Genomic DNA, 24749 nt, shown 5'->3' on the forward strand with positions numbered 1-24749 from the left:
TCAGCTGATTACAGATTGCTCGTTTTGTTTCTGAATGTGAAGATGGGATTCAGCTTCTGCTCGGGAGAGGCGAAGTAAATGTATTCAAATTAAGCTTTTGACCTCATCACCTTTAACCGAAAACTTTGACGTAGCAGTTTTTCAGAACTTAATGAAGCCAGGATAAATGTTAGCTTGATTGGTTTCACCATCTTTGATAAGTTAAAGTCAAAAAGGGATGAAAATGTAATTTTTCATCAAATGTCGATTTTATTTATTTATTAACAATTCTTAATTTAAAAAGGTTGGGTTTTTGAACACACAAAATATATTTTGATGATCACAGTCAAAAGTGAGACCCCACAGGTCTCACAGTTTGTCTTCTATCCTTTAGTGCCCGAGCAAAATTTTTCCTGTTCTCCTGCTCGGCCACTCCACATGGAAGACATTTAGCCACGCGTGGCTAACTGCTAGCTTGGTGGTAGGAATGTCATGGTAACAGTCCAACATTTGTCCATTGGAGGTCACTTGTTCATGTAGACGGCCAAGTCTTTCTCCAGACTCTGAGCAAAGCGGTGGTTGAGGAAGACGAGTTGGCCGTGAGGAAGAAGCCGACTCAATATGACGTCCACACGGCTGCTCTTCAACAGCACCTGGGGAAAATAAATAAATACATATATAAATACATAAATATACATATAAATACATATATATATATATAAATACATATATATATATATATATAAATATATATATATATAAATATACATATATATATATAAATACATATATATATATAAATACATATATATATATATATAAATACATATATATATATAAATATACATATATATATATTAATACACATATATATATATATATAAATACACACATATATATATAAATACACACATATATATATATTAATACACATATATATATATAAATACACACATATATATATAAATACACACATATATATATATATAAATACACACATATATATATATATATATAAATACACACACATATACACACACACATATATATATATATATATATATATATATATATATATATATATATATATATATGCAACGTTTGCTAATTTAAAATTACAATAGCTATACAAGTGATTCATTCATATCCATACACACTTATAATCCACAAAGTAGGCCGCGAGGCTTCCCCCTCACCTCGCTGCCCTGTCCCAGCATGTGCAGGTCCTCCAGGCAGTGCCTGGCGAGGTTCCGGAGCGTTCCCTCGGCAAGCAGCAGGTTCTCGTGGGGCTCGCACAGCATCACGAAAGACAAACAGTTGACAGCCAACCAGAGCGCGCTGACCTCCTGCCAGAAGGGGTCGCCAGAGCGCAGCCTCAACACGCCGCTGTCAGCCTCCTGCAGGGCCAGCGCCTCCTCGCCAGGCAGAGGATCCGCTGGGGGGCGACCCGAGAGCTCCCGACGCAGCGAGACAGCACTTTGGACCTGCCTTTCGGTCCAGACCACACAAAATGACACAATCATCGTAATTAATTAACAGCCGGTTAGTACATTGTAAAATATCACAGGGGGAATAATAATAGTAATAATAATAATCACTGCCAAGAAGGATTTAGTCCATGTCATATTTTTTATCTTTTTTTTTGTTGCCTTTTGTCCTGCTGGTATCGACAGCCCCAAAGAGTACCAGATACCTTAAAGGAAAGCCAGTATAAGCCCAACAAGAATACTTGATACACACCCATTGCTAAAGATAATACTCATAAAAATAATCTAGAAAAATGTGGGGGAAATTACTTCATGAATGAATGCAATACATATATGATTTGTTTTCATATAAATAGACACAAAACATAGTAAACAATGTGTTGATTAAGAATAACATTATTATTATTATACTCATTAATCCAAAATATATTACATTTAAATTATGCCATTGCATTACTAAAACATATACAAAAATATGAGAAATAAAAAATATTTTAACAAATGGAATACATTAGAATAATAATATATAAGGAATAGCATATTGAATATATATTAATTTAAAAGAAAAAATTATAAAATAAAGTACATAAAAACATACATGTATTTACATTTAAATAAAAATGGCTAAAGATAAAAAAATAATAAAAATACATTAATAATATATTGAATTAAAAAAATCTAATAAAATTGGGAAGTGAAAAAATACAATAATTGTATTTAAAAATAAGTCAATAATAATTAGTGATAATAACATGACTAAAAATAATTTTTAAAAGAGCAGCGCTGGAAGGATTCAGGATTTCCAGAAATTTTGACCTGACGTCCACTGCGTAAGAGCCAAGTGATGACGTCACGACTTCTGACGTCCATTTGGTTCTGGTCTGGTTCTGGTGGACCAACTCAAGAAGAACCAACGTACCGGGCCACCACAGCGAGCTTCTCGGCCGACAACAGTCGCCTCTCTTGGGCATTCAGCTGCCGCTGGCCGCCCTTGAAGAGCGCCTCGTCCGGTCCGAAGACGCGGGAGAAGAGCACCCTGCTCTCCCCGGGAGAGAGCGCCGCAATCGGGCACACGGTGTGGATCACAAAGGCGACTACCATGATGACGACAACATTTCAAGCAACACTAAAGAGGACGGAAAGTGCTCTTGTTGTCTAGCGAGGCGGGTTTGATCACATGACCGACTGTCGTATTCTGGCGTTTTCTGTCGTTACAACCACCAGAAGGCCGTCGCGGATCACATGACCAACTGAAGTAGTCTGCAGCTTTGTGTCGTTAAAGACACCAGAGGGCGCTCGCGTATCAAATGACCATTCGACGTTCCGCGCTTAATTTTAAAATAAAATGGAAAACGAAAAAAATTAAATTCAATTATATTCTCCATTCTTCAATAACAAAAATAATAGGCGGGATATGTTGTTAAAATATATAGTTATTTTTTTAAATGATAAAACGAAGAATAACAGTCAAGATATTATCAAAAATCAAGTGAAAAAGTATTAAAATAAACAAGATCAAATATATACACAAATACACTTTACAATTCATGCAAAGAAACACTTCCAGCTTCTCCACGGTTTATTTAATACACATTCATTAATAATCATCATCATAATAATAACAATAATAATGAAATATAAAAAACAGGTATAATAGAATGAATAAAACTAAAGTAAATTGAATGAACAGTTCAAGCATCTTGTCATGGTTTAAACTGGATCCATTTTCCCATGAGACCTGGCCGCAAAAATGTTCATCTTGACAATTTGCTCATACATGTAAAAAATACAAATAAACATTGTGGGATTATTAGATAGCATTGAATTGATTCACTTTTTTGGGAAAAGAATAAAAGTACATTGATTACAATTGCTTGTCGTTTTCAGTTGTCCTGTTGCTTCCACTGTAAATAATCAAAATTCAACATTGACACAAAGAGGAAAAAACAAAAACAAGACATCAATATGGGTTCAGTTCTACAAGTATGAATAAAAGTGCCAGACGTTAATACACATCAGATTATTTAAGTTGCAACATCGTATCAAGAGGAGCTGACTTTTGACCTTCTTGGAGTGCTCGTAGGCCTTGGCAAGAACTTGTGTTGTCAGTTTCTCATTTGCTTCCAGAACGCGTGTGCTTGTGCAGCTGCCGTTCGAGCACACCGAGGGGGTTCTTGTTGCGAGCGTCGGCAAAGAGAAAGCACACGCTGCGACATTCCCTTCGCCGTGTGGTCGACCTCTTGATCCAGCCAACAGAAGTCGATTATGTGCGTTTCCGTCTGTCGATGTCCCTCAGCTTGACGTTTTCTCACAGCTGTCGTCAAACAAAACTAAGTTCAAATGAGCACAATATTAGGACTACATAAAGTGAACCAAGCGACTGTTTTTTTTTTTTTTTTTCAACAAAAAAGAAAAAATACTTGCCAAGGAAGCTAATATAAGTTTCAAGGCTTGAGCTCTATTCTTTTTCCTTTCTGGAACTTTGGCTTGGATTCCCAACGTCGGTGTCATATGTGTCCTGAAGCTCTTTTTCCAAAGTGTCACGAGCACATGACTTTCTATGTGACATCACATTTGAAAGAGTCATGAATGTCATTAAAAAGCTGTGTGACATGGACTGCGTGTCATTTTTTTGCACGCACACGTCATTTTTTCAAAAATTCTTTTAAAAAATAAACTAATGAAATGAACCTGTATAAAAACAATAGCAGATAGATAGAAAATATTCCAAATAATTTGGCAAGAGAGCCATTTTTTTTCATAATCCCCGGCCAAGGTATACCATTTAAATTATTTATTGTATTTGTTTTTTTTTTAATATATTCATTATGTCCCGATGACAACTTTGTGTTCATTGGATTTTATGTCTTTATGAAACTTGTTTTTTTTTTATTCTTTTTTTGATTGTACACTGTTACATACCAAAATCGCCTAGAGGGGAAATAAAGATTTTTTATTTTTTTTCATTTAAATGCTGAAGGTTATCAATTACGTTGGGGTTAAGCAATTTTATCATAATCCTGTCCAAACCTTCAGAAAAGAAATAGATTACATAAATGTGTATTTAAACATACAGTATAAAAACAAGTATACTACAAAAATAAGTCATAAATATTTTTTTCCACAATCCTGCCAACATCCTTGTGGGTTTTGCGCAAGCAACACAATTTCACTTACAGGTTGTGCTATTTTATTGAATTTATTTTTCAAAAGCACTCAGTGTGTTTAAAATTGGCGCCAGAAATCTTCCTCATTCCAAGCGTGGGAAGAGCAAATCTCGTGAGGGGGGAGGGGGGGGGTGGAGTTGTTGTGAACGCTTACAACAAGCATCCCCTTGCTCACATGTTGACTCCACGTGACTTCCTGCTGAACTCTGGCACCCGATGTGGAATGTTTGTGTGTGCGCACGTGCACGTGCCTTGGCAGAGGCCGCGCCCAAGGCCACTTTGAGAGGGAGAATTTGAATGCGAGGCCCGTTTTGAAGCGGGCGCGCCAAAAGCGAGACACAAAAGTGCTGACGGTCACGCTGGTGCGCCTGAGTCATTGGGTGTGTGTGTGTGGGGGGGGGGGGGTGAAGTCCTGCAAACACTCCTTAGAAAAAAGTTTATGCTTCCAAGAAAAAAAGAAGGTGCCTTAATGTTGTACTCGATGGCAGGGTAAATTTTGTTTAACATAAAGGCCCCATGAAAAATGGTTGTTCACCCACCCTAAAAGGACAATCTTAGATGGTTGCATTGAATGTATTATCATTTTTCCCCGCATGAACTTAATTTCCAAGTGTTTTTTTTTTCCTTCCTGTTAGGCTTCTTCACCTTAGCCAAGACAATCGAAATAGACAAGCCATTTTTGTCAAGTCCTCAACTGCCAGTACTTGCCACCAATTCCTGCAGTTCATTTTGTCAGCCACTTGTCAACCTGTCCCCTACCACTTTTCATCCAGTTTGGATGGACGTCCAGTTGTTGGTTGTCGCCACTGCGACATATTTTCTCCACTTGATGACGGCTCTCGTCACTGAGTTTTGTAGTTTATTGAATGCCTTGGAAATTATTTTGCAGCCTTCTCCAGAGATCTTTCAATCATGACATTCCTCGGATGCTGTGGCAACAAAAATGCCAGGAAAAGCCTACTAGAATAGTTGAACTTTGGGGTTAATTCGAGGCACTTGAAATGGCGGCAGGTGCGCGCTGGCACTGCATTTAACATGAGCACGAATGCATTTGGCAAATCAGTAACTAGTGTGCACACTTACACAACCGCATTTTCTTTATTTAAATTGAGCCTTACTAGTTCAGGTCATAATGCTAGATTACTATTTATCATGGTCCTTTTTTTTTTTTTTTTTTTTAACTGTACATCTCACGTGTGTCGACTTTTTATACACCGCCCCACAGAGTTTGGGGTACTCACAATCACAATGAAAAACAAAAGATGCGACACACACAGGAGTTTAAACTCTCACTGATCTTTAATGAGAGATGTGCGCCAAAACTGGCAGCACTCGCTCAACAAAAACGCACATTTGGGCAACAACACGCACGCAAATCGCTCACGCTTTCTTTCACACTCGTTCACAAACGTTTTTGTGGTCCTGCAGGACGTCACCAATCTCACTGCAAGTCTTCTTTGGTGTCTTTGGCACCGTGAGAATAGGAAAATGATCGTTAAAAAAAGAACAATGGCAATGAAGATGTGGTTCACGGGGTCAAAGGGGAAGTCAATTTGTAAAAAAAAAAAAAAAAAAATTATAGGCAGCGTGGAAAGGGGGAGGGGAAAAAAAAAAAAAAAAAGCACCTACTCCCAAATTGTAAGCATTTAAGTACTGAGACATTTTTAAAGTGAACATTGGCAGTGATGGCAGGAACTTGGCCCAGAGAGGTTGGAAAATGTGGCCCTTGAACAAAAAGTGGCCTGATTCAAGGGGCTGTGGGCAGCAGGGGGCGCTCACAGCTTTTTGAGGCGGCTGTACATGCCCCGCTTGCTGCGCTCGCCGGCCCAAGAGCGACTCTTCAGGCGACAGTTCCTCAGGTCCTCGCGGAAGTCCTCGTCCATCATGGTCCGGTATGACTCGGGCTCGCATTGCATCTGCGCCGGACCAAGAAGACACGGGTAATTTTGGGGAACGCACTTGAATTGTCCAAATCCTCGAAATTTAAGTCTTTCAACAGCATAATTTGTTGGTGCATTTGAATAATAATAATTTGAAATAATATCCTCTATTTGAATAAAAAGAATAACACATTTATACCACGTTTCAGGTTCTTACTTTAGGGCTGTGGTCTTAACAAGGTGAACACAGACAGCATTAACTTGTTTTAGGGCAGCAACTAAGAATTGTTGAGTAGTTTTTGAGACACATCAAAAGCCAGCGGGTCCTTTTAGTTACCGTAAGTTGAGTTTTGATGCAATATATTTGTGCACATTTTTTGACGAACAAAACTGTTGGGAAAATGAGCTGGCCCCAGAATTGACCCCTGAGGGACACCTTTTTTAACAGGTAATAGAACAGAACATATGACTGTTTTACAATACTTTGTCCTTTAATATTTGTTGAACTTCACAGTTTTTCTGTTATAAAATAAAAAAATACGGACAATGTATTTTTCGCAATTTTTTTTTTCTTGAGGATGAATGTTTGAATTTCATCAGCTGGGTGTACCTGGAAGAGGGGGAAGAACTCCTTGTAACCTCCCTTGAGCACGTAGAGTTCCGGGTAGTGGAGTTTGGGGTAATCGTTCATGGAGCGATCCCGCTCACGCACGAAGCGGCACATGCGCGGCCCGCGCTCCGACGAGAACTCGCAGTGGAACATCACAATAACACGTTTGTCCGGACACGACGCCACCACCGGTGTCTGCAGCAGGAAGTCCTCAACCTCATCTTCCAGGTAGAGATTCAGGGCACCCTGATGGCACAAAAAAAATATATATTGAAACACAGATATATACTCCACATTAATGAATAAATGTGTTTCGGTTACAAAATCTTTAGGGGGAAAATTAATCAATGCAAAAAATAGCATTTAATTTGGCCATTTATTCAGAAGTACAATGCCTGTTCTTCCAATTTACATGAACAAATGAGAAAAACTATAAAACTGCTAAAAGAATACTTTTTGTCACCTTAATTTAGGTTTTTCAGCTAAAGTGCACTTATTACTAAACAATCTATTTGTTCATTTCTTACATTTTGCGAAAAAAAAAAAAAAATTTGACAAACTTCATGTCAAGTAATTTTTTTTCATTCCTGATTAGTTACCGTATTTTGCCGACAATAAGCCGCTACTTTTTCCCCTGATTTTGAACCATGCGGCTAATACAACGGTGCACATTTTCTGTGGATTTTTCTTTCACAGCTTGGGTGCTCTCTATAGTTCAGAAAATACACTCAATAAATCTTGATTTTTTTTTTTCTCTCTTGGGTCTGTTTTGTTTTAATTAGCAAAGTTGTTGCCGTGTTAAAAGGCACATCTTTAACAATCTGTTGAAGAACTTTGATGTGCATTCACAGTACAAAATTGTTCTGTGCAAGCAATAAACAACTCATTTTTTTCCAACATAGATAAAAAAAAACTGCAGCTTTTAGCCTGGTGTGGCTTGTATATGTCCAAAAAGAGTTGCTGTGGTTTATGTACAGGTGCGTCTTATAGTCCGGAAAATGCGGTAATTGTTTAGTGGAAGTTGTCATTTCCTTAGAGTACTGGTTTAAGTCCAAATCAATAGATCATGGCTTTTATTCATAACTATTAAATCATTTGACATTTTGAATAGCCGATCGACGAATGATGACATTGCCTGCTGGGTCGGCGGTCGCTCACCTTGATGTGTCCGCCGTCATACTCGTAAGGGTAGCGGCAGTCGATGATGATGACTCGCTCCACCAGGTGACTGAACTCGCCCTTCATTGCCGCGACCACCTGCCCAACACGCAACAAAATGCTCACTTGACATTTTAGCACCTTCAGCAATGCGGGAAGGACTCTTAACTTCCCTTCTTAAACTTTTCTTTGTCGCAAGAAGATCATTTGGTCGCAAACGTCCGAAAAGAGGCTACCAAATAAAAGATAAGTAAACATGGTCGGCTGTCTAAACGAAAAAAATTAAACCGTACAAGTGCAAATTGGTGCCATTCCAAAATATTTACTATCACCATCCGAGGTGCCAATAGGAAAATACGTCAACGGTAGAAAGTAACGAGCGCATGACGGAATTGAGCAACGGTGGCACCTCATCTTTTGGTGTTGCTTATTTCCCAAGCCCCTTTGAACTGCGCGGCCACACAAGCGTACCGTTTCTCCTGTGACGTATTTCAGGTCCTGATGCTTTCCGTCCACCGTGGGCAGGGCGTAAGGCTAAAAAGCGTCAAGAAGAATAACTGGAGTTACATTTCTAATTCAGTGGCACGCAATCAGGTTCTGGCTCGGTTGAGTGTTGCTCACTTTGCTAAAGTCGCCAATAAGTTCTGCGGTGCCATCGTTCTTGTCGAGAACTTTGTCAATCTCCATCTGACAGAAGGACTTGGACCTCTGAAGCTGCATGCAAGCCTGAAGACGGCAGCAGAAAAAGAAAAGCGGCAGCATACGGTTAGAGTCAATCAAACAACGGCGGCGCCGTCTTGACCGTCGGCATCTAAACTGACCATCTTAGGGGAGCGGACGTCCTCCGTGCTGACTTCAGATCGCGCCAGACTACGACGCCGCTTGACCTGCACGGGTGTGCTGTCGTCTCTGGAGCAGTCGGGACGTTTGGCGCAGGGGCGAGACACGGGTGGACTGGGCATAGACGGGGAGCGGAAAAGGCTGCGAGGCCGCCAGCGGACCACAGGCTGAAGAACAACAAGATGACAAGCGTCATTCTTATGAGCAACAAGATGAAGTTGTAAAGTCACAAAACATCTGAAGCAAGCTGCTATAGACAATGAAACGAAACCCAATTGTGTCGTGGATGAATGAGTCGAGGAAGTACACTTGGCTGTTTCAGAAAAGAAAACGGTTGCTTCCTAAACGAGCGGTGGTCAAAACTCAAAGTTAACATACAAATGTAGTCTGCCGCCTTGATGGGCCGCCAAAAAAGTACAAGTAAAGCGAGTCGTTTAACGCCAAAACAGGCTATCAAGCAGAATGCGATCAAACCTAAATGGGCTGACACAGAAAATGAAAGTAAAATGAGATTTTTTATTTCTAAACATGCTACCATTGAGAATGATAGCAAACGGGATTCCATTCCGCCAACAGGCTGCCACACAGCGAGTTTTGCAGCCTGCTGAAACGGGTTACCAGAGAAAACTATACTAAAAAGTGGTTTGCTTCCAAAAGGAGGCACTTTAGAAAATTCAAGTAAGAAAGATTTAGTCATGTGACACTTAAACATAGAAAATTCACTTTCATAGGATGCTGCCACCGAAAATCTTAGTTCACGTAGAAACCAATAAATACATGAAAGGACTAGTGTCCATTAGGGACTTACTGAATCTTCTCCAAAGCCGTCAGCCACTAGGGGCGCTGTGAGCAAGTTTGCCATCCCCTGAGGTATGTCATCGGTGTCCTATGAGAAGAAGAAAAGGCGAGTCAGCGCATCGGTGACGGGTTCGGATGCCGTTGGGTTTTATAAAGGAAACACGGCTCCACCTCCATGTTGTCGTCCAGCACGTCCAGGAAGCCGTCGTCCTCATCGTTGAGTGGCGTGAGGGAGGAACATTGAAGGAACAACGGGCTGTCGTCGCTAAACTGCGGCTGCAGCACGGATGGAGGCGACATCTGCGACACCGCAACGTTCAAAAGTGTCAGTGAAGGTAACAAGTTTGCTGCCTCAACGGGCAGCCACAGATGAGAAAATTAAATTGTTACCTCTAAAAATTAAAGCAAACACTTTGCATTTTAAAATTAAACAGTGGTTTCCTGCCCAGAAATTGAAAGTAAACGGTTGGCCTGAAGTAGATGCCACAGAAATTGGATAAAATGTGTGAAGAAACTGTTTGAGGCTGCAAAAAAATTAATTCTTCCTCAATGGGCTGCTACAGAAAATGTAAGTGTGCCATAGTTTTCTCCTCATGACTCAACAGGCCGCCATTAAAAAATAAAATGACAGCTCAGTGGTTTTGCTGCCTTGATGTGATGCCACAGAAAATGAAATTGCTACCTGAAAGGGTTGCACCTGCTAGGCTGCCTCAACGGGCTGCCACAGAAACTAAGAGTATACAGTATCTTTTTGTCTTGATGGCACCACAGAAAATAAAAACCATCTGGTTGTTGAGTGATTTTTGTTTTGAGAGTGTCAGGAACGACAAGTGGTGCTTCCCGCGTACATACCATGAGGGCCGGCGCCGAGTTGGGGCGCTGAGCGAAAGCATCTTTCAGGGGGACACTGTCGATGGAGCGCAATCGGGACCGAGCTACGGGCTGGGTGGGCTTCTTGAACTCAAAGCACTCCTGCGGACAAACCAACGTCAGCATAATCACTTGAAAAGACGAGCAATCGACGTCCATGGGCACAGACCGACCTTGGGGATGTTCTCCTTGTTGTCCCATGGAGATGCGGAGGAGGAGTCGACACAGACAGGCTGCTGGCCAAAGACGCCATAGCGGTTTGCATCCGGTTCCGATCCCTTCAGGGGCGGACTGAAGCAAAGGAGCTGAAGCTAAAAAAAATAAAATAAAAAAAAAGACATAACGACGAGATGCCGCCAGGAAAAATAAAGTAAACCACTTGCTGCCCAAACGGGCTGCCACAGAAAATGAAGTAAACCAGTTTTGGACTAAATTAGATGTGATCGAAAACGAGAGCACACAGTAGCGGCCATACAAAATAGCAGTTCTTAGCCTAAACCAGGTGCTGCATAAAAGTCTAAAAATGTGCCTAAACGGGAGGCCACCCAAAAAAATGCAATAGATGGTGCAAAGCAATTTGAACACATTTACCGACGAGGGAGAATCTAATTAAGGCCCAACTCGTTTCCTGCCTAAATGGGTTGCCATTTACTGTAAAATGAAAGTAAAGTCACAGTTTGCTACGATATAAAATGGAAGAAATTACAGAAGGACCCGGCAGATTTAATTGGACTTTATTAGCTTTTTTTTTTTTATTAGAAAAATTTAATGAAATTCACACACACCCAAAAAAACAGGAAAAATTGGGCTGATTTTGTTAATATTCTCTCATAAAGTTAAATACCAAAAGAAAAAGTCCTGTGAAACTCCCGCCAAAAAAAATTAAATAAAAGTATTGTTAAGTGACCCAAAAAATAAGTTAATTATTTTTGCTCTCTCACTTTTTTTTTTTTTAATTGTCTATTGAATTTTTTTTCAGCAACATATCAGAATCCAATGCTAAAGTATGTGGACCCACTTACCGGTAAGGAGTTGTTTCGCCGGATGGGCATTTTCCTGTGAGGTACGAGGCAAGCAGATGAAGGCGTGAAAATGCGTTTGCAAGCAGGCAGATGTGACGAGGCGAAAGCAAACAAGCTGCGGACTGAAAAGGAAAATGTCGACTTACTCGTGGACTCGACTGGACTGCTGAATGGCCTTTTCGAACCTGGCGACACACAAAAAGTCACTTCAACACAACCATTTGCAAATTTGGTTTTGATCTAATTACGTTTGCATTTAATCTTGGAGATGTGCTCGTTTTTAAACCGAGATTAGTTTTCATTTGAGACACATTTGAATTGAATCATTAAACTCAAGCGTTTTATTGTCCCATATTTAAACCAAGTATTAATGATTGACCTGGGCTGAAAGTTTTTGTTTTTTTTAAAGTTCCATTGCGATAATTCAAAACACTTTATTAGTTTACATTTTGAATCCTCTAGGCCACTCCTCCCAGCTGTCACGAGGCAAATTGTACTAATTAATTTCTTGTCCTTGTTCAGCAACGTGTTCTATTGTTTTGTCACAAGACATTTCTTAAACTGGCTGCTATTTTGTTGTTCAAAGTTGTTCGAGTCAAAGAGAAGATTTTTTTGGGGACAATCTACACAACTCTGGGAAATAGCTGTGATTCCCAAATTTGCTATTCGCCGTGTTTTAATGAGGCGCAAAATGCTAATTTTGACTCCAATGCGAAATGGAAATACACTCCCTTGTAAATTGTGTATCGGAACAGCCGTTCTTTGCATTTTTTTTTTTTTGTGCCGAAAACATTTGGCGTCAAAGGGTGAATGGGTGTCAAAATTTGGAGAACCACTGAATCATAAAACACCCCTGTTATAATTGGGGGGGAGGCGAGACGGGCGACTGATCGGGGGACGAAGGGGGAGTGTGTGTCAGGGAGCACCTGCGTGCTAAAGCATGATGGTGGAAGGGCCTCTTCAGCAGACGTGGGATAATCCACCAGATGCCTGCCACGACCGTGGAGTGAGGGCTTCTTTTGTTTGTCAGTCATGGGGGAGCGTGCCCCATTCAATGTACAAGCCACTGGTTGGGGGGGTGGGGTGCCCTCATTTCTACAACCTCCCGTTTTGTTCCTCCTCCGCCTCCCATCGAAATAACAGTCCTTAGGAAGAGTGCGCTAAGGGCTGGAGGGGGTGTGCTGGGGTATCATTACCCCCACCCCCGTCACGCACACGCTTGCAACCTGCAGAACTCTGAGCAACCCAACAGCTGGAAGGGAGCTCAAAAGCAGACTCGGTGACCAACTGCTGCCGTAAAGGAACTCCCAGGTGGCAGCACATTGGCCACCCAAGGTGATGACCTAGCGCGACATTTTTTCATGGTCAAATCTCAAATTGACCACACTTTGGGATTTGGAACTGAGCATCACTCGCATTTCTAGGACAGCTGCTTTTAATCGGGGGAGGGGGGGGGGCTAACTTGACCAAACCTTCCAGCTAACCTCATACGGCGTTTTTCATTGTGAATCCCCAAAATGATCAAAAATTGCTGTCAAACAATTCAATTAAATACATAAATCCTCGCCCAAATTTTTTTTTATCTAAAATCAAAATTCACCCAACCTGCTTAAAACCTAAAATGTATTTATTTATTTAAATACTGGTAATTAAACAACGACTGCCGTTTATTTGGTTTTGTTTGTGCTAAATAATGGCGACTAGTTCGACTCTTTGCTGCAGCAGCTTCAGGTTCATCGTCAATTACAGATTAGCCATACTACGTCTGCAAAAGGTTACTTTCCTGACAGATTAAACTGATTCATAAAATGGACCGATTCGGTTGCTGGTTTGGTAGATAAAGAGTCTGAAAACAGGCAAAAATCCTGAACACAGTTTCACAAAAAAAGCAGATGTTTGCAAATGTCTTTTTTTGTTGGGGGGGTGCAAAGTTAATCATTCTACTTTTATGTTTGGGGTCTGAAATTCAGAGGATTTGGACAACAATGACTAAATGAGTAATTGCTAGTCAATTAATTCTACAAAAGATTAGTTGTCAATTAATCGCAACATCTCCAGACTCATTAAATCAAATTCCACAGTAGAGGTTTGTCAAAGCTCCGGAATTTAGCCAAAATGTCTACTTTATACCGAACGGCCATATTCCTGATCAATTTCAGGAATGCGTCAGGAGACTTTTTATGTGCGTTCTGTCATGTCCACCAAATGTCCTCAAAATTGGTAAAACTGCTGTCGGGGCACACAATATTTCGCTAAGGGCTTACAGAGTTTTTGGGGTGAGGTTGGGCTTTTAAATGTTAAATTTTGGGGGATTTTTCAGGTATGCTAAAAGGGAAAAAACTCAGCTTCAGCTGTTGTAAAACGTGCTATAGAAATAAAAATGGATTGGATCAGAAAAAAAGATTGCAATTCTACAAGGACCTTAAAACAGAATGGAAGCCAGAAGAACGTCAATTTTAGGGATTTGAAAAACAATTTGTGTTAATGGACAACGGTAGACAATCGAATCGAATCTATTATAAACTAGTGGACTCGGCTGTTGAGGTTGTAGGAAGGGGGCAATGGGGGTCGAAGTTGGAGTGGATGAGCGGTCATGGGAAAGAAGCGGGGGAAAGCTGATTGATTCCAACAGACGGCTTTTACGTACGAGTCCTCCATTTCCAGGACATCGACGGGACTGGGGAAATCCATGCCGAGACCTGCGGAACCAGAGTTAAACCAATAAGCGTAATCAAGATTTTTTTTCCCTTTATTTTCTAACATTTCCACAAGTGATAGTGAGGAAAATATGCCACAAAATTTTAAGAAACACAATTAAATGTTAAAGAGGGCATTTCTCATCCAAAACAAAAACTGTGGGCGCTTCAGACATCATTTGAGCACATCAAAGCCTGTGTGGAACTCACCAGCATCGGAGGAGACATCCGAAGCGATGGAGCACACTTTCTCCAGGCGCGCATGCGTGCTCCTCTTTGGTGTATCACATTGACTGTGGGCGACCAAATAATCGATATCAACAACACGCCTCGGAGTTACTTGTACGTTTCGGAACGAAATTAAAGTCACACTACCTCCCGAGTCCTACTAATTTGTTCATGTCCAGCGCTAGGTTGGTGACAGGCGAGTGAATCGCCGTTGGTACCGGCGAGAAGAGAGTCCTGCTGTGGGTCTTCTTGTGGCTCACGTCCGGCGGAGGTAACGAGGAAACGCCGGGGATGTCGTCGGGCCTGCTCCTCGCACCGGCGCCGACGGGACGAACGCTGCCCAAAAATGCATCCATATTGTTGTTTGTCTCCAATTAAGTCGACTCCTCAAGATAACCGACGGGATGTTGTTTTTTTTTGGAATGTGGTGTCGCTAGTTAGCAAGGTTACCCGCGTTGTAAGCTAACCCACAAGCTAATCATTTAGCCGCGCGCTAAAAGCTACGGAAACATGTCCAAATATGAAATGGAAGCAGATGACTTCTAAAGGGGGTGACTAAGTGGAAAAAGTCTGCCCTGCGATGGTGCTAAAGAGGCATGGTTGTTGCGTGTCAGAGCGCGGCGGCACCGGACGTCTCCAGTCTGACAGCCTCAGCTTTTTGGGAGAGAAAGACTGAACGTATCCTTATTTACGTTCAAAATAGACTCCGCGGAGCGGCATCCCACCAGCCAATCGGCGGCGGCGTTTCGTCTAACAATCCAATCAGAGCGGAGAACGACATCATGACGAAGGTCTTTAAAATTGTATCGTTTTTTTTGTACTTCCTCTTTTTTCTCGCTGCTGTTTTCTTTTGTATTCTACAGTTGTCATTGTATTACTACGCGATGATAAAATGATAAAAAACAACACTTAAGTAATGTTAAATAATGTTTATTATCGGTCTCGAATTCCATTGGAGGAAGTAAAGTAAAAAAATCCCTTAATAATAAAATGCCTTCTTCAAAGCCATTTTTATTGCCATGTAAAATCCCCGAATTACAAAATGGGCTCTCAAAAACAAACAAAAAAAACACTAATGTGACATTTAACTAAAGTTTGGGACACAAATTGGAGCACACTTGTACTCTTAATGTGTGTTTCTTTGATTACAACAAAGAAACGGGCAAAAATTAATTAACATATGATGTATCAGGCCTAGTAAGATAAAAAAAAATAACAATACAGGATCGATCTTCTTTCATATTCATTGACATTGCATATTGACAAAAAAAACCACCACAATTATGTGCTCAGATGACACCTGAGAATAAACTGAGAAAATGCTTTTACACCACAATCACACGTTTCAATGTATCGCCCTCGCTAGGTTAAAAAAGACCTCCATTTTGGATCCAAACATGCTAGTTCACCTTCCACTCGACAGGCTTCGTCCACATATGCGAATGCATTGCGTGGCTGACTGAATGTACCGCGTGCAAATGAGCTTTAATGAACTTCCCCAGGACATGTACGAGCTCCCGAAGGCTCCACACCCCACTTCTGAAAGGACGGGACAAAAGGCGGCAGAGGACACTGGCGCGGCACGCATCCCCCCCTCGAATAAAAGCGCCTCCTGACGCATCCTCCTTCCCACCACGCACTCCCCACAGTTCCTACGGAGGCCGCACAAACACCCTTTTTTTTTTTTTTTATCATTGCAGCTCTTGACTGTTTATTGTAAAGCCTTACGCAAAGAGGAGCAATGAAATCTCCATTTGGGCGGCTTAACATAGTCAGAAATTCCGCAAACTTTGCAAAAGCAATTATCCCACTATACGAACATCACAACTTGTTGTTTTGGCAACAACATGAATGGGGTCCGTTTACGCAGCTTATCTGGAAAAAGTGATTATTTGGGAAAGCCGATTGCGTTATCAGGAAAACTGATCCGTCTCCGTGGAAACCAGGACACTTGTTTTAAACTTGATTTGTTAGCAGTCAGCCTAGCCTTTTGTTCTGCAAAGGTTCCTTTTCGGATTGGTAAAAATAATTGTTAGTAATATATCGAGAATTGCAGTTTGAGTCCCGAGGGCCAAAAATGTGTGCGACCTTTAAAGCTAATTGCTAATCGTATTAGCATTGTCCATTCCACATCCACTGTCGCTTTTTTTTTTGTCATTTCGTGGTCAATAAATAATGAAATCCAAAACTTTATCTAACAGGAAAGAAAAATTATAAACTATTAAAGTAAAATAAATCATTCTTAAACTTCGACATTAAAATTTAGAACAGCTGATAACTCCTTCGCTCCAGCTTTGCGCTATCTTATGCTAATCCCGCATTAGCTATGACATGAACCTCAACTGGTAGCTAATTCGTGTGGTGATCCAAATGTGGAGAAATAATGTAACCGTCAATGAGTTTTGTAACGCGCCGCCTGTGATGTAAATGAGCTAAATTGTGTCGCGGGCGCAGTGGCTGCTCTGTGCTAATGACCTGCCTGACCTCATGTCAATGTAAATGCCACACACACACACACACACACCCACACACACACACACACACACACACAGTTGTTGTGGAAAGATAAGACAAATGCAAAACGCTGGGCCGAGTATGCACTTTACCGCTCATCAAGTGCCTTTCCGCACCCTTGACACGCCTGTCACTTCCCACCATTTCCTTTCCACACAGACACGCATACAGTCGCAAATACAGGACATGAGAAAGAAATATTATATATGGCGATGTGAGTGTGAACCAAAGGCAGCAAGAAAAGCAGCACAGCTACAAACCACACTTATGTGAATAAATAGCACAGATGCACAGTTCAGGTGATCAAAAGAATTGGAACATGGGACTGATGCATATTTCTAGTTGCTCGGGTCTGTTGCTTAAACATTATTATTATTATTATTACATTAAACATGGAGAGAGGAATGATCTGCTTCTCATCTCAACACAAAAGCTCATGTGTGAAGCATTTTGGCGGGAATGTCTACTTCTGGCTACTTCTGGAACAGGCTCACTGGACTTTAATGATGATGAAGCAACAGAATCAATTCTGAAGTCCACAGAATCATCTGGTCTGACAATTTTCTGAAAATTGCATGCAAACCAATCAGGAGAAGCTTCATCATGCAACAAGACAATGACCCAAAACGTACTTTCAACGCAATCCAAGGATTAGACTGGCCAAGTCATTCACCGGATCTGAACCCAATAGAGTATGCATTTCAACTTCTGAATCGAAGACGGAAGGGAAAAACTTCAAGAAACAAACAACACCTGAAAGCAGACACAAAAAAATGGCCCGGAAAAATATTTCACATGAAGAATGCAACTCTCTGGTGAAGTCAATGAGGGGAGGGGGGGGGGATCAAATTGTTGATCTTGTCGTCCCATTACTCTATGGAGATTAAATGTGAAATAAATAGCATCAGGACGAGTAAGCAGCGTTCTAAGTCTTGCTTGCCACAAATGGCACCTTGGGAACCCGTTGCCATGACAACAGATAATGCACCAAGGTAAAGAATGCGTGGTGAACAACATACCCTCCACACCCCACACGCCGCCTCCCCAGCCAGTCGCATGGACCCCCTCCCTGACCACCCCGACCACCGGCCTGGTATCCAGCAGACTATTGTCCTCCTTTGTGCCCCCCGCCCACCCACCATCAAAGTGGCAATGCGGACTCTCCAGTCAAACCTCTAACTGGCCCCGCCCCCAACATACATACTCTTAAACGCACACACGCACTTCCAGGCTGAGAGCGAGGAAGACGCCAACATCTGCTCCCGGCAGATGGACACCGGTCGGGGGAGAGACGACAGAGGGACAGCTTGGAATTGTGGAGGACAAAAGTGAGGAGGAGATGAAGACATGAGGAGGAAGAGACAAAACGGCGGCGTGAAGGGAAGGATCAAGCCGTTTCCTTCAACAAATGGCTACAAAAGTCAAAGTTGAATTGAATGTCACACCTAAGGGAAATTTCAAGTGTCCAATCGACCTGCCGTGCATGTTTTTGGAATGTGGGTGGAAACCGGAGTACCCGGACAAAAGCCACGCATGCACGGGGAGAACATGCAAACTCCACCCTGGAAAGCCGGAGCCGGAATCGAACCCACGACCTCTGCACTGTGAGGCCATCGTGCTAACCCGTCGTCCACCGTGCCACAGATGACAAAACATAAGTCATATTAAAAAAAGAAGTTTGAATATAGAAAGCACATTTCCACGTCTTAATTGTAAAAGCTACTTCAATTATTTTAAATCTTTAAAGAAATTGCAATTTCCAGGGGAGGAAAAAAAATGGATTCCACAACACTATATAGTCGCGACACAAACGTGGAGTACAAGATAGTGATGGGTTTTTCATCTTTTTAAATTTTTTTTTTCTTATAAGGTCAAGTCAATAAGAGATGCAAAAGAAAAAGTAAAAAGAAAAAAAAAATAGGGTAAAAAAAAATATAGTTCGGAGAGTAATTGAAATTCTTCTTGACGTAATATAATAAATTAATTAAATTATTTTAAAATTGGAAAAATATATTACAAATATATAATAAGAATAAAATAATATATAAATATGTTTCAAAATGACATCATATGGACACACACTCAACATCAACTCAACATATGAGGCGTGTCGATTCAAGATCGCTATCGATTTGGCAACACGCGACACTAAAGCACGCATGCAAGAAGGCGCCAACTGACAAACGCGACGTCACCATCAGCTCCGCGTTGGCATTCACTTTAGGACGGAAATTCAGTATCAGCTTGAAAGATTCAGCATTCAAGAATTTGGCCCAAATGTTCCTGGGCCTCCTGGAAGGACTTCCTTCTCTCTATCTGTGTCTTCTTTTGGCTCTGATAAATTACCTTCGACTACATTTGGACAAAAGCTAATCTGGTCGCCACTAAAGTTCCAGGCAGAGTTAGAAGAGTTCTTTCCCGGAATATTTAGCTTTTGCTACACGTACTTCCTGAGACGAAGAAATTCCTCTCAGAAATGTTCAGACTAATGTTCGCCAACGTCTCGGAATTAACATAGGATTGATTTATCTTTTCTTTTTTTTTACAGTGGAGTTTGGGAGTCCCCGTGGTTGAAACAAGCCATAAAACATTTCCATCTAAAGTACCCGACACTTGTAATATTTGGTATGTGTGTCTTTTGTCACTGATGAAAGTCAACTAAACATTACTCCTTGCACTAACAAAACCGCTGGCCTGCTGTGTCTTTGGGTGACTATTAATAAGTGTGTGCGTGTGTGTTGGCACACATGTTAAGTATTGCACGTGGAGCGGCTGGCCGCCCATCTGTCAGTCGTCTCGCTTGCGGGGGATCAGACAGAGGGAGTTATTAATCATAGATGAGGTCAGCGATTAAAAGTTAATATATTCAACAGTTATCAAAGGTAACCTTATTAAAATGAACTCCAGCAGATCTCACACACACACACAGGGCGTGATTTCTTTGTTAATGAGGATTAATTGGGCGTAACGTTGACCTTCCAAACAGCAATGGAAGTGGATACCGGCCCAAATGTGTGACTACAGGAGAACAACTACAAAAATGCGGAATCTTTTGCAACTTGTTTTGTTGGCTAATGAAACGAGACGACAAAAATAACGACAAATATGATGGATGGGGGCGGTACGATGGCCTCACAGTGAGAGACAGCATCGGTCGTGGGTTCAATCCCGGCAATTGGCTGGCAACCAGTTCATGATGCCCCCCCCCTACTGCCCGAAGATAGCTGGGATAGTTTCCAGCACCTCCCCCCCCACCGGGAGGAGAAGCGGTATAGATAATGGATGGATGGCTGATGGATGGATTTGCTTCAGTCGTGACGGCAAGCACAGTCTTTTGTTATATTAGGGTACCACCTGGAGGTCACGTATGGAACTGTATACCAAAGTCTATTTTGTACCACGGGAAGGAAGTACAAAAAAATGTATGCTTTGCAAACCTAGGTTGCTAGCATGTAACAGAAGCTACAGGGACTATAGTGAAAAAAAATGGTGGAATCTCTGCCACTTGTTTTGCTACCTTATTAGAGCGATAAAGACAGAACTACAAAAAATGTCTCTTTTTTTCCTGTGACAAGCAAAGTTCACGGTCTTTGTTCACAATAGAACTACAAATATGTGGGAACAGTGGCCACTTGGTGGGGTTAAGAAGCTGTTTGTAAAGGTACATGGCAAAGTGTGCAAATTACACTGCATACTACACTAAATATGAGACAAAAAAACGACAAAATAATGATCTGACTGCCACTTTCTTCTCTATCTTAAAAAGTTGCTCTTATGTATGACGTCGTCTGCAGGCCAAGTGCCCCCTCGTGTTACCTTCCTCGATCAGACTTGTGCCAGTTTTCTCAGCTCCAAACCATGGCGAGAGCGAACTGACTGGAGTCAGCGTGGTGGATACGACACAGACGAAGAGGCGTCAATTCGCTTGACAAACTGGTTTCTTTTATTGTCATCTATACTTTTTCCTTTTACATGCAACACACATTTCTCTTCCGGGTCTCTCCTCCCGCCACCAACACACGTCACACGCCACATTACTGTCCCAGGCTAAAGACTGTAACACTTGTTATCAGATGTAGAACTACAAAGATGGCTCACAAACCACTTTGTCCCAACCCCAATACGACACCCTTACGGTCCTCATGAAAAGCTTACGAAAATTGCATAATTAGGACAGTATCTTTTGCGTCTTACGCCGCTACGTCATCAAACATGACGGCACCAGTTGTTGTTTTGTGAAGATTATTGTACCGCCATCTACAGGGAAGGCAATAAAACTGCACGTTAATTTATACAGTTCTTTGAACTGCTCAATGAAGAACTACAAATATGGTGGAAAACCTGGCTTAGTTTGTTGCTCAGGTTTGAGTCGTTCGTACTGTGGCGCCCTCCAGTGTACATATTTTAGATGACACGCAACTGAAGGGACATTTACATACATCTAATTAGCCAAAACAATATTATTAGAGTAACATTATTTTACATTAGACTGTAACTAATGTTTTTTTGCTTACATTTAAAAATTAGAACTTTAGAAAGTGTTAAGGGAAACATGATCTTGCTTATGTGAAAATGGTCAAATAAAGGAATTCAACAAAATGTTATTGGTTGCTGTTCCAATCTTGTCCAGAAGATGTCAGCAGAGGCCGGAGATGCTGCTGTCTGCCTGTGTGGTCCTTGTTTGAAGTTCTCGCTCTATTGCAATGCAATCAAGTGCAGTGACGGGTTGCGTGCGTGTCCGTGTGAGAGGGGAAGTGGTCTGCGTGTGTGTGTGCTCATGATGGAGTCCATTATGAGGCGCAAAGTGTCCTCAAGTCTTTGTTTTGATGCTTTGATGTGCTCTTTACAATTTACATGGATGCATACAATGCACATCACTGTAAACCGCTGTTGCCATGGAAACATTAAAGGATTTTATACATTTGACTATAAAGGATTTTATATGATTGACTACAAATTACATGTATTCAGTTTAATGCAAGAAAGATATTTGCTGAACACAAAAAGGAGCATCAACCTTTTTTTAAACACCATTTTGGCCACTAGCATACTTTTGGACATAGTATTTGAAAGATTTATTTATGTTTATTTATTATTTTTGAATTGTAATATATTCACAAAATACTGAAAACTTCCTTTTATTTTAAAATGTTGCATTAGATTTTTTATTGAATACATTATGGAAAATTTTAAGGGACATTATTGGCATCTAATCAATTTTGGAACACATTTGTAATTTATACTTTTTTTGCATGTGATAATACTTACTGCTTTTTTTATTTATAAAGTTATTTTATTTTTTTATTTTTTCATAAACTTTCCCCAAATTCTCAAAACTTGCTTTTACTTTACAATGCAAAAAAGTTATGTAGTATTTTAAGGGCTATTTTAAATCCGAATAAATTTTGGTAATATATCTGAAACGGGTTATACGATTTTCATACTTAAAATTATGGTTTTTATTTAAAAAAAACAAAAAAAACTAAGCTCAAGATGTGCTTTCACTGGGAAATTCTGGGTACTTTTCCAAAGAATTTAAGCGATTTTTAAGTGACGTCATACAATTTATAATACATTACAGAGGGAAATACATTTTTCACGTTAATCTTGATATTTCATTTTAATAATTTAAACAAATTCTCAAAACTTAATTTGAGCTCGGAATTATGCGTCATTTTAAGAGGAATTTTAAGGGAGGATTAAAATTGCATACAATTGTTAATACTGTTGTAAAATAACATAAAGGGGGATTGCATGGGAGCTATTTCATCCTTCTTTTCAATACATTTGCATACATTTTTAAATAAATTGCATTGATTTCTTAATTATGTGGCATTTTGTGAACAATTTTCAGGGATGATTATGAATTTAACCTATATTAGTTTCAGGCCGTAACAATAAAATGTGTTTAATGGTTTTGTCATTATTTTCCCATAAACTGCCTGAGGCAGTGCGTGCCAGACAGAGAGCGAGTGCGTGTGGGGGTGTGCGTGCGCGCTGTGGAGTGGAAGTGTAGAAGTTCAATAAGCAAACAGAGAATGTGAAGAAGTGAGAGGAAATGATGGTGCGACGGTGCGTGGAGTGAGTGACCGTAGGCCATATCCGTCCTGGCCCGGCCCGGCCCGGCCCAACCCGAGGTCCCTGAATGCAACGTGGCCTCATGTGAGCGAGCGAGCAGGCACTTTACGGACAATGACACCCACAGGAAGTGTAAACACGGGTCAAGTGTTAAAGTCCAACCCGCCAATTCTCACCTCCATTAGAGGGGGGTGTCTGCATCGGCACCCGTATCAACACCACCACTTCACAGACCCTCCCTCCCAAAACCTCCACCTGGGACGAAAGGGCCACAAATGATATACTCTTGTTCAATGCAAGGACAAGAACACCATGGATTTAACCCCTCATTGCATGAGTAAATCAGATAAATAATTAGCATTTTGCGGTAAATGAAGTTAAAATGCTCCACTTAAGTAGATACAAATGAATGACGTTAAAGTGCTGAATGAATCAGCCAATCTCATGAGTTACGTGAAAACAGGTCTCGTGATGGAGCTAACATGCTAAATGAAGATAGATCGAAACGGTAATTGATACGAAGCTAATGTTTGGCGTGAAAAGTCGGCGTATTCGCATTACAAGATGCTCATTTAAAAGAAATACAGCGGACAAAGCTAACATGCAAAAGTGAAATATTTTTCTAGGCTAAATTCAAATCGATGCAGTACGGCCAAACGCTAACATCGTTAGGTGGCGATATATAGAATAGTCAAATGAAAACATGTCATACACAAAGTTAACGTGCGGGGGCGGGGAAATGCTGTGGAAGAATTCAAATAGCGTATTATAGCTAACATGCTAAATTGAAGTATACGGTATGTAGTAGATCAAGCTAACATTATAGTAAAACAGACGCGGGGCAGAGCTAACGATGGAGGAGTACTCAAGAAACAGTAGCAATAAAAATTGATTCCGTAGATGATGCTAACATGCTAAATGACTATTCAAAGAGTAGACCAAGCTAAATTGCTAAATTAAAATCCAATTGCATATCAATGAAAACAGATGCTACCGATGAAGCGAAGATGTTAATGAAGTAGGAAATGCTAACGTGCCAAATGATGATGAAGCTAACTGGCTAAATGACAATGGAGAGCGTAGTACGCCGAGCTAACGTTGCGTCTAAATGGAGGCCTATTCACAGTGCGTGACGCTAACTTGTTAAATGAAAAGTGGATACGAATCTGATCAATGTATCGACAAAATATTGATATTGTGATAATGGCCGACGCGATATGCATAGCGCAGGCATTCATTTTTTCTGGAATTTTATATTTTTATCTGAATTTGATGCAAACTTAAATGTGCATTGCCATCCAATAGTCTGATATAATCTCAGAGAATTTGCCAAGAACACATTTTGCCGCATGAAAAAAAAAAAGATTTATTTAATTAGATCTAAAACAAATGGGAATATCGGGTACAGATGGACATTTCCGA

At 40.8% G+C, this 24749-nt stretch overlaps 2 protein-coding genes across 3 annotated transcripts; both read right to left on the reverse strand.

The window, feature by feature from the left end:
• Positions 1-226: 226 nt before the first annotated feature.
• ap5s1 (adaptor related protein complex 5 subunit sigma 1) lies at positions 227-2700 on the reverse strand. The gene is made up of 3 exons (XM_088309998.1): positions 2386-2700; positions 1176-1467; positions 227-632 (listed from the first exon to the last, which is right to left on the reverse strand). Exons 1-3 carry the CDS (start codon positions 2565-2567, stop codon positions 504-506), a joined length of 603 nt encoding a protein of 200 aa, XP_088166124.1. The 5' UTR covers positions 2568-2700; the 3' UTR covers positions 227-503.
• A 3213-nt stretch (positions 2701-5913) lies between these two features.
• Positions 5914-21183, reverse strand: cdc25b (cell division cycle 25B). 2 transcript variants are annotated; one of them, XM_088310017.1, is made up of 16 exons: positions 21066-21183; positions 14883-15071; positions 14718-14800; positions 14459-14510; positions 11958-11996; positions 11812-11845; positions 10963-11100; positions 10772-10891; positions 10091-10219; positions 9930-10007; positions 9103-9288; positions 8903-9007; positions 8753-8815; positions 8282-8380; positions 7124-7369; positions 5914-6549 (listed from the first exon to the last, which is right to left on the reverse strand). In XM_088310017.1, the coding sequence occupies exons 2-16, from the start codon at positions 14906-14908 to the stop codon at positions 6409-6411; spliced, it is 1539 nt and encodes a 512-aa protein (XP_088166143.1). In that variant the 5' UTR covers positions 14909-15071; positions 21066-21183; the 3' UTR covers positions 5914-6408. The 2 variants fall into 2 exon arrangements, with proteins under 2 accessions (XP_088166143.1, XP_088166134.1); XM_088310008.1 differs by lacking the exon at positions 21066-21183 and having other exon boundaries at positions 14883-15421.
• Positions 21184-24749: the final 3566 nt, after the last annotated feature.

This window comes from Idiotropiscis lumnitzeri, chromosome 1, assembly GCF_059441095.1.
Source record: "Idiotropiscis lumnitzeri isolate Australia: NSW breed Sydney's pygmy pipehorse chromosome 1, RoL_Ilum_1.0, whole genome shotgun sequence".
Taxonomy (NCBI): Eukaryota; Metazoa; Chordata; class Actinopteri; order Syngnathiformes; family Syngnathidae; genus Idiotropiscis; species Idiotropiscis lumnitzeri.

Excerpts from the sequence above, each read along its gene's own strand:
- ap5s1 (XM_088309998.1), bottom strand. The coding sequence starts at position 2,567 with ATGGTAGTCGCCTTTGTGATCCACACCGTGTGCCCGATTGCGGCGCTC. Across the intron at positions 1,468-2,385 it reads AAGCTCGCTGTGGTGGCCCG|GCAGGTCCAAAGTGCTGTCT; the intron begins GTACGTTGGTTC and ends CTGGACCGAAAG. Across the intron at positions 633-1,175 it reads TGCTGGGACAGGGCAGCGAG|GTGCTGTTGAAGAGCAGCCG; the intron begins GTGAGGGGGAAG and ends TATTTTCCCCAG.
- cdc25b (XM_088310008.1), bottom strand. The coding sequence starts at position 15,091 with ATGGATGCATTTTTGGGCAGCGTTCGTCCCGTCGGCGCCGGTGCGAGG. Across the intron at positions 9,289-9,929 it reads ACGGCTTTGGAGAAGATTCA|CCTGTGGTCCGCTGGCGGCC; the intron begins GTAAGTCCCTAA and ends GTTGTTCTTCAG. Across the intron at positions 7,370-8,281 it reads ATGACGGCGGACACATCAAG|GGTGCCCTGAATCTCTACCT; the intron begins GTGAGCGACCGC and ends TTGTGCCATCAG.